This window comes from Emydura macquarii, unplaced genomic scaffold, assembly GCF_026122565.2.
Source record: "Emydura macquarii macquarii isolate MOO-44397 ecotype Brisbane River unplaced genomic scaffold, CSIRO-AGI_Emac_v2 contig_587, whole genome shotgun sequence".
NCBI lineage: Eukaryota > Metazoa > Chordata > Testudines > Chelidae > Emydura > Emydura macquarii.
The window spans coordinates 10,078,628-10,091,182 of record NW_027130724.1 but is presented as its reverse complement, the minus strand read 5'-3'; the positions used below and the strand labels follow the sequence as shown (position 1 = coordinate 10,091,182).

General features: G+C 40.0%; 1 protein-coding gene across 1 annotated transcript in view; it reads left to right on the top strand.

Annotated features, from left to right (window-relative positions):
* Positions 1-12,555, top strand: part of OTOG (otogelin) — a 167,274-nt gene that overhangs the window by 40,703 nt on the left and 114,016 nt on the right. The window contains exons 16-17 of the mRNA XM_067540669.1: positions 8,892-9,024; positions 10,026-10,203. Coding sequence (XP_067396770.1) covers positions 8,892-9,024; positions 10,026-10,203 — 311 coding nt within the window. The remainder of the gene's footprint in view (positions 1-8,891; positions 9,025-10,025; positions 10,204-12,555) is intronic.

Genomic DNA, 12,555 nt, shown 5'->3' with positions numbered 1-12,555 from the left:
TCTAAGAATTTTTGTTAAGTGTCTAGTGAGAGAGAAGGCAGTTCATGTGAAAACACCTGCTGATAGTTGGCTGAGGCAATTTTATGAAAGAAACAATTCATTGAAACAGAGAATTATTGTCAGGTAAAATTTCTTCTATAGAATCCATTGGTGGGGATAGCAAAGCTTCTGCAGAACAATGTTCGATATTTGTTCAATATTAACACAGAGGCTTGCCGTTATGGCTACAGTTTGTTGTACGTAAAAGCTGGTAGGTGTTGCAAGTTCAGGGCCAAATGTTCAGCCAGTCTCTGAAAATGTGCATGCAGTTTTTGTGACAGCCATTTTCATTAGCAAATTTCTGAATCACAAATAAGAACAGCCAAACTGGGTCAGATCAATGGTCCATCTAGCCCAGTATCCTGTTTTCCAACAGTGGCCAATGCCAGTTGCCTCAGAGGGAATGAACAGAACAGGCAATCATTGAGTGATCCATCCCCTGTTGTCTACTTCCAACTTCTGGCAGTCAGAGGCGAGGGACATCCAGAGCATGGGATGCATCCCTGACCATCTTGGGTAATAGCTATTGATGGATCTATTCTCCATGAACTTCTCTAATTCTTTCTTGAACCCACTTATACTTTTGGCCTTCACAACATCCCCTGGCAACAAGTTACATAAGTTGGCTGTACGTTGTGTGAGGATGTACTTCCTTTTGTTTGTTTTAAACCTGCTGCCTATTAATTTAATTTGGGTGAACCCTGGTTCTTATGTTACGTGAAAGAGTAAATAACACCTTCTTATTCATTTTCTCTACACCATTCATTATTTTATAGATCTCTATCATATCCACCCTTAGTCATCTCTTTTCCAAGCTGAACAGTCCCAGTCTTTTTAATCTCTCCTCACATGGAAGCTGTTCCATACCCTTAATAATTTTTGTTGCTCTTCTCTATACCTTTTCCAATTCTAATGTATCTTTTTTAAGATGGGGCAACCAGAACGACATGTAGTATTCAAGGAGTGAACTTATATAGTGGCATTATGATATTTTACTGTCTCATTATCTATCCCTGTCCTAATGGTTCCTAACATTCTGTTAGCTGTTTTGACTGCTCCTGCACAGTGAGCAGATGTTTTCAGAGAACTATCCATGATGACTCCAAGATCTTTGAGTGGTAACCGCTAATTTAGATCCTATCATTTTGCATGTACCATTGGGATTATGTTTTTCAGTGTGCATTACTTGGCATTTATCAGCATTGAATTTCATCTGCCATTTTCTTGCCCAGTCACCCAGTTTAGTGAAATCCTGTTGTGACTCTTCACAGTGAGCTTTGGACTTAACTATCTTGAGTAGTTTTGTTATCTGCAAATTTTGCCACCTCACTGTTTACCGCCTTTTTCCAGATCATTTATGAATATGTTGAAGAGCACTGGTCCCAGTATAGTTCCCTAGGGATCCACTATTTACATCTTTCCATTCTGAAAACTGACTATTTATTCCTACCATTTGTTTCCTTTCTTTTAACCAATTACTGATCCATGAGAGAACCTTCCCTCTTAACCCATGACTGCTTCCCTGGTTTAAGTGCCTTTGATGAGGGACCTTATTAAAGGCTTTCTGAAAGTCAAAGTATACTGTAGCCACTGTATCACCCTTATCCACATGTTTGTTGACCCCCTCAAAGAATTCTAATAGATTGGTAAGGCATGATTCCCCTTTACAAAAGCTGTGTTGTCTCTTCCCGCAACAAATCACATTCATCTATGTATCTGATAGTTTTGTACTTTACTATAGTTTCAACCAGTTTGCTTGGTACTGAAGTTAGGTGTATCAATCTGTAAATGCCAGGAATGCCTCTAGAGTTTTTTTTTTTTTGTAAAATTGGTGTCATATTAGATAGGCTCCAGTCATCTGGTACAGAAGCTGATTTAAGTGCTAGGTACATACCACAGTTAGTGATTCTGCAATATCATATTTGAGTTCCTTTGGAACTCATGGGTGCATACCATCTGGTCCTGGTGACTTATTACTGTTAAATTTATCAATTTGTTCCAAAACCTCCTCTACTGACACCTCAGTGTGGGACAATTTCTCAGATTTGTCACCTTAAAAGAATGGCTCAGGTGTGGGAATCTCCTTCACATCCTCTGCAGTGAAGACCCATGCAAAGAATTTATTTAGCTTCTCCACAACAGCCTTATCTTCCTTGAGTGCTCCTTTTGCTACCCTGCTGATTGTTTGGCAAGCTTCCTGCTTCTGATGTACATAAATTTTTAATTTTTTTTTTGCTGTTAGTCTTTGAAATACTGAAACTGTGGCTAGAAAATCAGTCTTTACATGCACAAGTAGCTAATTTACTTGTACAGATGCATGTTTTTGTATATGAAAATATGTCCAAAATTCAATCATTCATATATACTCCAGTTTACCTAAATTGTGTGTATTCACACACATATATAAGCCATAGGCCTACATGAGTGTGTATTATCTCCTGCTCACATGTGCACTCCAGCAGAGAATTAAAGGACATTAAATGATCAATTACACTTTTATTAATTCAGTGAATATTGTCCGTAGGTCATCATAAATAATATTAAATTTTAATGTCGTCCCCATGACCATGCTATTGAAACACTATTTATCCACTGCACAGCATCTTTATTGGTTTAAAATCAGATTCCTAAAAAACTGAGTCCATTTTGAACCTATTTTTAAAAGAAGTTAGATAACACAGTCATGAAATGCATTTAACTTATTTTAATAAAAATAGAAATTTAAAAGTAGGAAGAGAGAACCAGGAAAGGCCAAGTCAATATAATTTAAAAAGCAGAGACTCTAATGAGACTGCTGCTTTCAATGCATCTACTGTAACTATCATTTACTCTCTTGCCGGTACTGCACTAGAAGGAAAAGCCCATTCATGTCTTTCCACAGTAGTTTTTTGCAGCACATTACATAGCTCCATCCTTCCAAGGAAGATTATGTTTAATTATTGTTACATATTGTTTTCAAATTGCTCGTGGTCCCTGCAATGAGCTCTGTATAGGTGGGCCTAGAACCCATGCAAAATTCCATTGAAGTTACTGGGGCCCATGGGTGCTAGGATCCAGCTGCAGGTTGGATTCTAAGAAGGTAGGTGATACATATGTTAGGTTACATATTTGCAGCTGAACAAATAATATACCGCAAATCATTATTCGATGAATTGAGCCACTTTTTTCTGCTGGTTGAGACCAGATCATTATTTCCTCAATTTTTTTGTTATTTGAAGTAACTCAGTAAAGTTTTTGCTATTATTTGTAAACTCTGGATAGGTCACAAACAATTAACTATGATCATTCAATACTTGATATTCAGGATTCTAGCCATATTGGTTAGTCACATGAACCATATGGTATTGTTTCATTTTCTTGATTGGATGAGAGAAGTCCTTTTATAAACAGGAGGGCATGAAGAAGCCAGTCGGGCTTTGACATAACATGCACAAATACTGAACTGTGTGTGGAAAATCAGCCTTTTCAAACACAGGTATCTAATTTGTTTGAGAAGAGAAATGTTTTTGTGTGTGCAAATATGTGTGTACTGATGTGTCCATAAGTAATCCAAATAGTTGGTAGATAAAAAAATATTTCAACAGTTGTGTTTTTTAACTGCCTTTTTTTAGGTAAAATATCACTGCTGTTGCTTTTTAGTAATACAGAAAAGTCCTTGAATACAATTGGTGTTCCATATGAGTCTGTTACAAATCTATACTTTTAATAGTGCTGCATGACCCCATAAAACAAATAATGGATGTGAGTTCCTGTCAATTGCTTTTTCTAGCAACCTCTTAACATTCAGTACTCCCACTTCTGCCTTGCTTTTTGTATGAGGAAACAGTGGACTAGTGGTGACTTGTCTATACCTAAAGTATTAACATAAGTTCATTTGCTGAATAATGTCTGCAATAAACATTGTCTGGATTGTATGCCTAGCAAATATGAATTCCATGTGCATTATTGTAGCACATGATGTGTGGTTGTTGAATAATAGTTATAACGAACTTTGCAAGTAGTTCTGTCCGTTAAAATGTCAATACAAACTTTCTTTTCTTCACTGGTTTTCAGGCACTATTTCAGATATTACTGGCTTTTTAGATGGGTTGTAGTTATTTCTGTTTATTCAGTGCCTGGCACAATAGGGTCCATGTCCATGACTGGGAGCTCATAGGCATTATGATGATATAAATAATGTACTGCAATTTTATAATGATCTTTTTAGCATCTGTTCATGTTTGGTTAATGAGCTTCTTCATGAGCCAGTTTCTTCTTCATCAGCTAGTCAAAAGAAAAAGAATCAATTACAAGTTACACGACGCAGACAACTAAATATTGACAAAATTATAAATGCTTGTATACAAATGTAAGAAGTCTAAATACTAAGATGAGTGAACTTGAATCCGTGGTATTAAATTAGGATATTGATGCAATGAGCATCACAGAAACTTGGTGGAACAATGGTAATCAAACAGTACCATAGAATTCTCTACAAACAACAAAATGTTTGTTTACATTTTGATGTACGATTCAACCTACATACTCTTGAATTAATTTGCTTAGCCACAGGTATGTCTTGAATGCAATCTCTTATATGGGTTTCAGTTTGTATTTCAACCTCAGTGGCTTTATGAAGTTGTAGTGAGGCAGGGTGGCCTCTCTTCAAGCCTGACTGGAAGGTACTGCCCTGTTCTCCCTGATGGGTGGAATCAAGGCAGCCCCACCCCCCACACTGGAAGCAGAGGGGTGGGGGCAAGAAGTATAAGAGGGAGGCCCTCTAACTGAGTTGGGTGGGAACCAGGGAAGGAGGCAGATGTCTCTGTCTCGTTGCAGAATGCCAGAGCAGAAAGCGAGCCATGCAGTGCCCTGGCCCCAGAGGAGGCCAACTGTAGAGCAGAGTGGCTGTGACTGCCATCCGCTGAATACCCAGAGGAGCAGCTGGGACTGCTGTCCACTGAGTGCCCTGAGGAGAGAGAGGATCCACTAATGATGGAGTCCTACAACCAGACTGGAGTAGGAAGTGACCCAGGGGAACCAGACATTAGTCCAATTGTGTGGCCAGAAAATGAGTCAGTGTGTTTTGGTGATTTCTCCACTGACCCAGTGGCAGGACCGCCTGCCACTGTTAGGGCCCTGGGCTGGGACCTGGTGGAGTGGGGGCTTTGGCCTAAAGGCTGCTTGTTGCTCTGCCCCACCCGAGGGTCAGAGCTCTTAGACAGTTAATCGCTTTCTGCCAAAGCCAGGAGACTTTGGACGAAAGACTGCTCATTGCTCGACCTGCCCAGAGGGCCAGAGCTACAGACTGTTTGTTGTCTGCTCATTGCTCTGCACCACCCAAAGCGCCAGAGCCCTTAGACTGCCAATTTTTGTCTGCCCAAGCGGGGAGGCTTTGGGCTAATGACTGCTAATTGCTCTACCCTGCCCAGAAGGCCAGGTCAATAGACTGTAGATTGCTTCCTGCCTCAGCCAGGAGGCTGGGCAATAGACTGTGTGTTGCTCTGCCCTGGCCAGAGACCTAGCTTGCTAATTGACCCCTTACGACACGTGATGTAGTAAGACAGAGTGGCCTCCTTTCGAGCCTGATGGGTAGGGACGACCACCGAATCACTACAGGAGGTCATCAAATTTGCCTCTGCCTCTGCTTCTGCATCTGCATTGAATTTCAAGTTTGACTGGGCCATGATCCTCTAGAAGTCAGCACTTACAGTGTTATGTGTACACTTACTTTTTGCTTGCAGATTGACCCAAATCTTTTCTCTGTGCCCAGCCTGAGTAGCTGGGTTGGATGCTGTGATTCTGCATGGACAATGTGTAGGAAGTGGTGGTGGGATGGAATCCTTCCTACCCCAGTCATAAAGAAACTGGGGAGCTTCTCTGTAGCTGCCACTCCATCTTCTAGGTTTGAGTATCCTCAACAGCCTTTGTGCTCCCCTTCTGCATGTGGTGATTTGTGGGGTGATGTGTTCTGTTGTTGATCCACCAGCTTTGTCTTAAGCCCCCACCCCTGTGACAGTGGGATATTTCTCTTGCCTTCCTACAATCTCTTATAACCACTTCAAGTGACACACTTACTTTCACCAGCTATTGTTGCAATGCCTGCTTCACACTGAAGGTTTTTAATATGGTTTGCCAGCTTTCTGTTACATCATCATGCTTGTGCTGTATCTTCAACACTTTAACTTTACTTGAACCTAAGACCAATGATAATGGTTTCAAACCTCTCTTTGGTGTTCTGTTCTGTTGCAGAAGAAATGTCTATGAAAATACATACATAATAATATATTAAGAAAAATAACTGAACAAACATGATAGACCTGGTGGTCACTTTGCAGTCAGTTGTGAGTCCAACTGCTTGCCTGCATAGGAGAGTAAGAAAGTGCAAAGAGTCCAGTCTCTCTCCTTTGTGGGTTACCTGCATTACCAGAGTTTGCACTAGGGGAAAGCAGCACCTCTGGGCTGCTACTTCTCTTCCTGTGTAGATGGGTGGGGAATGGGCAAAATCCCAACTGTGCTGGTCCCAAAACACCTCCAGTGCAGAGAGTGAAATAATTTGGGCTGGCAAAAGGGGTGATACAAATTACTCTCATTCTGGAGCAAAGAAGCAGCAGGAACCAAATTGTGACACTGCTTCACAATCTGGTTCCTGTCCTGATCAGATATGTACTTCAAAATGTAACAAACTGAATTGTGGAAACAAAGTTAAGATGGAAAAGCCCTAGCGGGTCATCTATTCCATCTCTCTGCCAGGGCAGGATTGGCCCCCACAGTACATTTTCTGGGGTTTTATCTGGTTACAAAAGTACCAATTGCTGAATTTTATTCTATTAAGTAAAATCTTTTAGTTCTATTGACTTATCAACCATTTCTTTTCCATTTTCCAATGCTATTTCTTTGAATAGGAGGCTAAATGGGGTTCAGCTACTCGCAAAGACAGAGGTACTTGCCTGGAAACTCTGATAGCTATTGAATTATCTGTGTGGATAGTTGCCAGTTTATTTAGCGCACGTGTCTGTAATTGTGATACACTGGAAAAATTCAATGTTCAATGGATCTTGAACTCATACTGCCTTCCACCTGTTTGATATGGTATCTAGTTGAAGTTCACTGTACTGTAATATAAAACATGCTGGAATATTAAGTGGCTCAATACCTGATTCAGGTACCAAGTGGTTTCACTACTTGCTTTAGGTTTTTTCTTACAACATCTAGTTTCTTTATTTATCTGGCTGTTTCTTTGTCCAAACTTTACAAAATGTGGGCCAGGTAGGTTTTGCATGTCTAGCTTGGATCATGGGAATCTTCCACACTGCAAAGGCCATTGCTAACAAGCCACAGCTGTACACTTCATGAGCATAGAACTGCCTTCTTTGACTATTGTTAGACCAAAAGCACACATTCTGAAGTCCAAAATGAAAGGCTGCAGGTCTGGGAAAGGTTTTCTGTCTATCCATTCGTACTACAGCTCTTAAAAAGCTTATTAGAAACCCTGAAAGCCATCTGACAGAATCAAACATCAGTGTTTAATAAAATCCAACCTGTTACAAAATTGCAGATACCTATGCAATAGAATTGTGAGAATAATGTTCAGTAAATAATTTACTTGATGTGTTTTGCTTCTTTTTCCATTCACAAATTATTCATGAGCTGCTTACAATGTAGTCATGTTTATTAGTTATTTGAAATTATTTATGCATCATTATCACTGAATATTTATTGGTCTTTCAATTTCAGAGAACTGAATTTAGTATTCAGTTTATGAACTTTGAACTGTGTTGGTTGGTTTTACCATGTAAAGCACATAGCATGTTCCCGTTCCCAGATTAGATTTAACGCAATTCTCTGAATCAGGTTTCTGCAGCAGAATCCTGGTGATCACTTGCAATGCAAAGTCTGATTATTTAGATCTATTGATTGCCTTTTATATCATTGACCAATGAGTGTCACTGACCTGAGTGCAAGGAACTACTGGGGTGGATTAGACTGTTTTAGAATGATTTTGTTCCTTTCTTTGGTGTAAGATTTAGCTGGTGTTCATAGGAAACCAATACAACTCCCAAGCATCCTCCTATAAGGAGTCCTGGCTGACCCATTCTTGTCACTGTCTAAGTTCAATAAGTACATGGTTGGATACAGTGGCACAATAGACATGTGTCATTAAAGTCTTGTTGCTAGTGAGTCTGCAGAGTGGTTCTGAGATTAACTTTAACCAGCTAAGTAAGAGGACTGCTTGTAAGACATGGCAAATAGGGTAGGCCAGTGGATTTCAGAACTCATGCTTGGGCAAGAATGAGCCCCAGTATACTTTAAAATCGTGTACACTATGGACCCTCTTTATATATCTCATGTAGTAGCATTATTGCTTTCAAATGCATTCTAGGTCCGTTTAGAAATAACTTAGACATGACAAAAATCCATTTCCATTTAAATGGAATGACTGATTCAAATTGTTTCTTTGCATTATAATGTGCAGAATGTAATTTTATTTATGAGCCACCAACTTGTAATGACCTTTTTCTCTGGAAATAAATTATCCAAAGCCTACTGAAGTTAATGTACAGATTCCATTGATAGCAAAGCGCTTTGTATCAGGCCCTATAAAAAGATTTTGCTGTATCTGTTTTTCTGTCTTACTTTCGAGCTGTGTTTGTCTAATATGTTACAAGTGTATTTAAACATGTATATTTAAATATCTGAATATTAACTTTGTTTTGAATTGAACTTTGAAACCACATATTTCACAAATACATTTTTCTAAAGAGACAAGATACTATTGAAAATTATTTACGATTTCCTCCTCTCCATACTTCTAATTGTCACTTTGCTTTAACATTTAACCCAACTCAAATTGTTTCTCTTACTTCTATTTACAGAACCAAGATGGATCATGTATCCAATCAGTCAATCTTATTCTTAATCAGGATCCCAAGAGGCAAGTGACTCTGACTCATTCAGGAGATGTTTTGATATATGATCAGTACAAAATTAGCCTGCCCTATACGGATGGTAAGGAATAATAAATATATAAATAAATAATGCATATCAAGCACCAAAGCAGAACTTTTAAAATCACGTATATGAATTATGTTGTTGCCTTTGACACATTGCTAATTTCCCAGAGGATGGCACCTATTGGTGTTTCACTAACTGCATTAGTACATCATGTCTTGATGATAAAGATTTCATTATTAGTATTATGCCAGAATCTTCTTACATGAAGATATAATATATTGTACCTCTGACAGGCCCACAGTCTATCATTCATACTACCAGATCCTTTAGTTCCTTCCTAAAAGAAAGTCTCTCCAATCTTCATTATATGTCTTGGCTCTGAATTTTCTCCTTTCCTTACTTCTACAGAACTTACAACAACGTCAGTGGAAGTTCTTCTTGCTCTACTTACATAGCATATTGGTGCTAAGATCCACCAGAGGAGTTTTGCCTTAAGTTTGGGTTTCATATTTTCTTGTCTCAACCCAGTGTATTTTTAAATATATCATGGTTGGGAGAAGCAAGTATGTTGTATATTAAATCATGGCCCCATCCTGCAAGCATCTGTGTTGACTTCAGGGAGAGCTAAAGGGCACTCAGCATCTTGCAGGATCAGGTTCCGTGGGAACTGTCCAAAATGGCTATGCTTCATGCAATACATTGCCACTGGTAGGATGATGTCACCTACTTACAGCTAGTGATCTGAAAAATTTGTTTTTTTAAAACTATTTGATTCTACTTATTCTTTATGACGTTGCCAATGATCCTCTGATGTGTTTTTACACAACTTGAGAGAATGTATCAAGTATTTAGTTTGCCTTATGAAATGGTAAATTCCATCCAGTCCTCTAAGGATAAATTACTATTGATTTTTTGGGGTTCAGAATGTGGAAAATGTAATGTACATAAAAATAAAAAGCATTATTGAAATTAGGACTAGAAACAAACGCATACGTTTTTAACAAATTTTCCATATTTCTTGCAACTTACCTTTTTTTTCTTCCCCTCCCCACCAGATTCTTTTGAAATAAGGAAGCTCTCCTCTGTATTTTTGCAAGTGAGGACCCACATTGGACTACAGATACTGTATGACAGACAGGGGCTAAGGCTCTATCTTCAAGTTGATGACCGATGGAAGGATGACACTGTGGGCCTTTGTGGAACCTTCAATGGAAACATGCAGGATGACTTTTTGTATGAAGGACTTCAGTCCTTTTCATATATTTAGAGTAGTATAGAAAATATACATGCTAATGATTCTTGGACCAATACCAAGAGTTTGACTTCATATTTCCCCCCTAACCCCTCAGAATGCTGGAGTTGAGAAGTTGGTTTTGGTTTGCTAGAAGGGGAAACACCTTTAAGACATCGTAAATGACATTGATGTTGCTGTCTTTTAAAAATGACAATCGTCATATAAAATACACTGGAATATAAACAAGTTCTAGTAGTTTCTAGGCCTAGTTTATTTGGAAATTGGTGCCTGAAAATGTCTCCTTCCTGAAGGACTTTTTATTTCCTTGCAAGCCTTCTCTTATCTTTTTCCAGATCCTCATCTCACTACCATTCTAATTCCTTTTTCCAATAGAGCCCCCATTGTGTTGAGTCTGCAACCCAACAATAGATTTCAAAATGAATTTGCCTGTTGTTTGAGCTTCACTTTTCTGTGAATGCATTGGAACACAGTTAGAGCTTCATGAACACCCCAGTGAAACATATTAAATCGGGTCAGTTTTGCTCTGAAGTCTGTGTGCAGTTTTGCAGACCCAGCACAATGAAGTGGCTTCAGGATGAAGAAGCAGTCAACTGACAAGGGAGAAAGAAAAGGGGGAAGGAATGGAAAAGGATAAGGAGGAGTCAACAGAAGAGAAAGGGCAAGCAAAAAGAATTATAATTTTTTCCCAACTGACTCTACTTTTTAATCTTAAAGATACAAAGAATCATCAGATAGCACTGCCTAGATCACTCTGGGATGTACCATAAATTTGCCGATGTTATTTATAAGATACCAAGATTTTCTGACATTTTAAAAAGTTTAATTCATAATCACCAGATGTTTGGAATACACCTCTCAATCTCCAAACCTGCCCATCTGTAACATCTAGATGGATGAAAAATGACTGAAATGTGACAGTTACACCATAACTGGCAGATTACAGTGTTTAAGGATAAAACCATAATTGAGAGATAATTCTATAATTGACAAATTACAATGGTTTTTAAGGGGCTTTTCTCACTGTGTGAAGCACATGACCTAGTTATGCAATCTCTTAGGGTACATCTACACTGCAATAAAAGACCTGTGGCATGGCCAGGGCTGGTCCGGTCAACTGACTTTGACTTGCAGGGCTTTAGCTGTGGGGCTAAAAGTTACTGTGTTTATGCTTGGGCTGGGGCTGGAGTCTGGGCTCTGAAACCTGGTGAGGGGGGTGGGTCTCAGAGTCTGGGCTCCAGCCCTGGTCCGAATGTATACACTGCAATTTTCAGCCCAGCAGCCTGATCCCCTTGAACTGAGTCAATTGAATTTGGTTCTGAGACTCGGTGCCAGATGTACTGCTGCCCATCCTCGATTAACCTGTAACAGACGGCAAACCAGGTTTATTTGCTTCACGCAGTGATAAAAGCTCCTTAAAAGCCATTCTAATTTGTCAATTATGGCATGACATCCAACAAAACATAGGTATCATACAGAGATGAGGCTCAGGTGAGAGTGGGTTGCTGTGGATATGGTAGTGGGATTCTTGTCCAGATTACCCCCAAAGTAAATGCATGCAGCCTCCCTCTCTACAGCTGGTGCCGCCCACTCTATTACTGCAGTTTTTCCACAAACAATGCTGGGTGCCGCCATTCCAATCAATGCTCCCACACACAATGCTGTCCTGCCCCACAATTAATGCAATTCTCCCCCTTACCCCCGATGTACACAAAAGGTCCCTCCCCACACTTACATGAAATTAATGCAGCTCTAGTTACTGCTGGCTGACACCTCTGCTGTTTTTCTGGAGTCCAGGAATACTCAGCTGCTCCTTCTATCACATCTCTGGGTCCCTTGCTTCTCTGTCCCTTTCCTTTTTCCCCCAGGGACCAGAGAAAGGCCTGGCAGGGGAGCTGGCCAGGAACAGACAGAGGGTTCCAAGTAGGAGAGAGATGAAGAAGGAGTGGAATGGAAAAGATACAAAGGAGGGACAGAGGAGTGAGCAGAAAGATCACAGGGTATGTCTATACAGCAGTTTAACACCTGTGGCTAGCCCGTGTCTGTTGACTCAGGCTTGCAGAGCTCGGGCAGTGAGGCTGTAAAATTGCAATGTAGACATTCGGGATTGGGCTGGAGCCCGGGTTCTGAGACTCTCTCCTACACCGCAATTTTACAGCCCCTCAGTCTGAGCCCCACAAGCCCAAGACAGCTGATAGGGCCAGCTGTGGGCATTTAATTGCTGTGTAGACATATCCACAGACTCTCAAGGTCAGGTCTGCTCCCGCCTCCCTTCTAGTGAAAATGGTATTGGGCCCACTTTGCACCTTCTCACCCTGCTCCTACCTGAAATC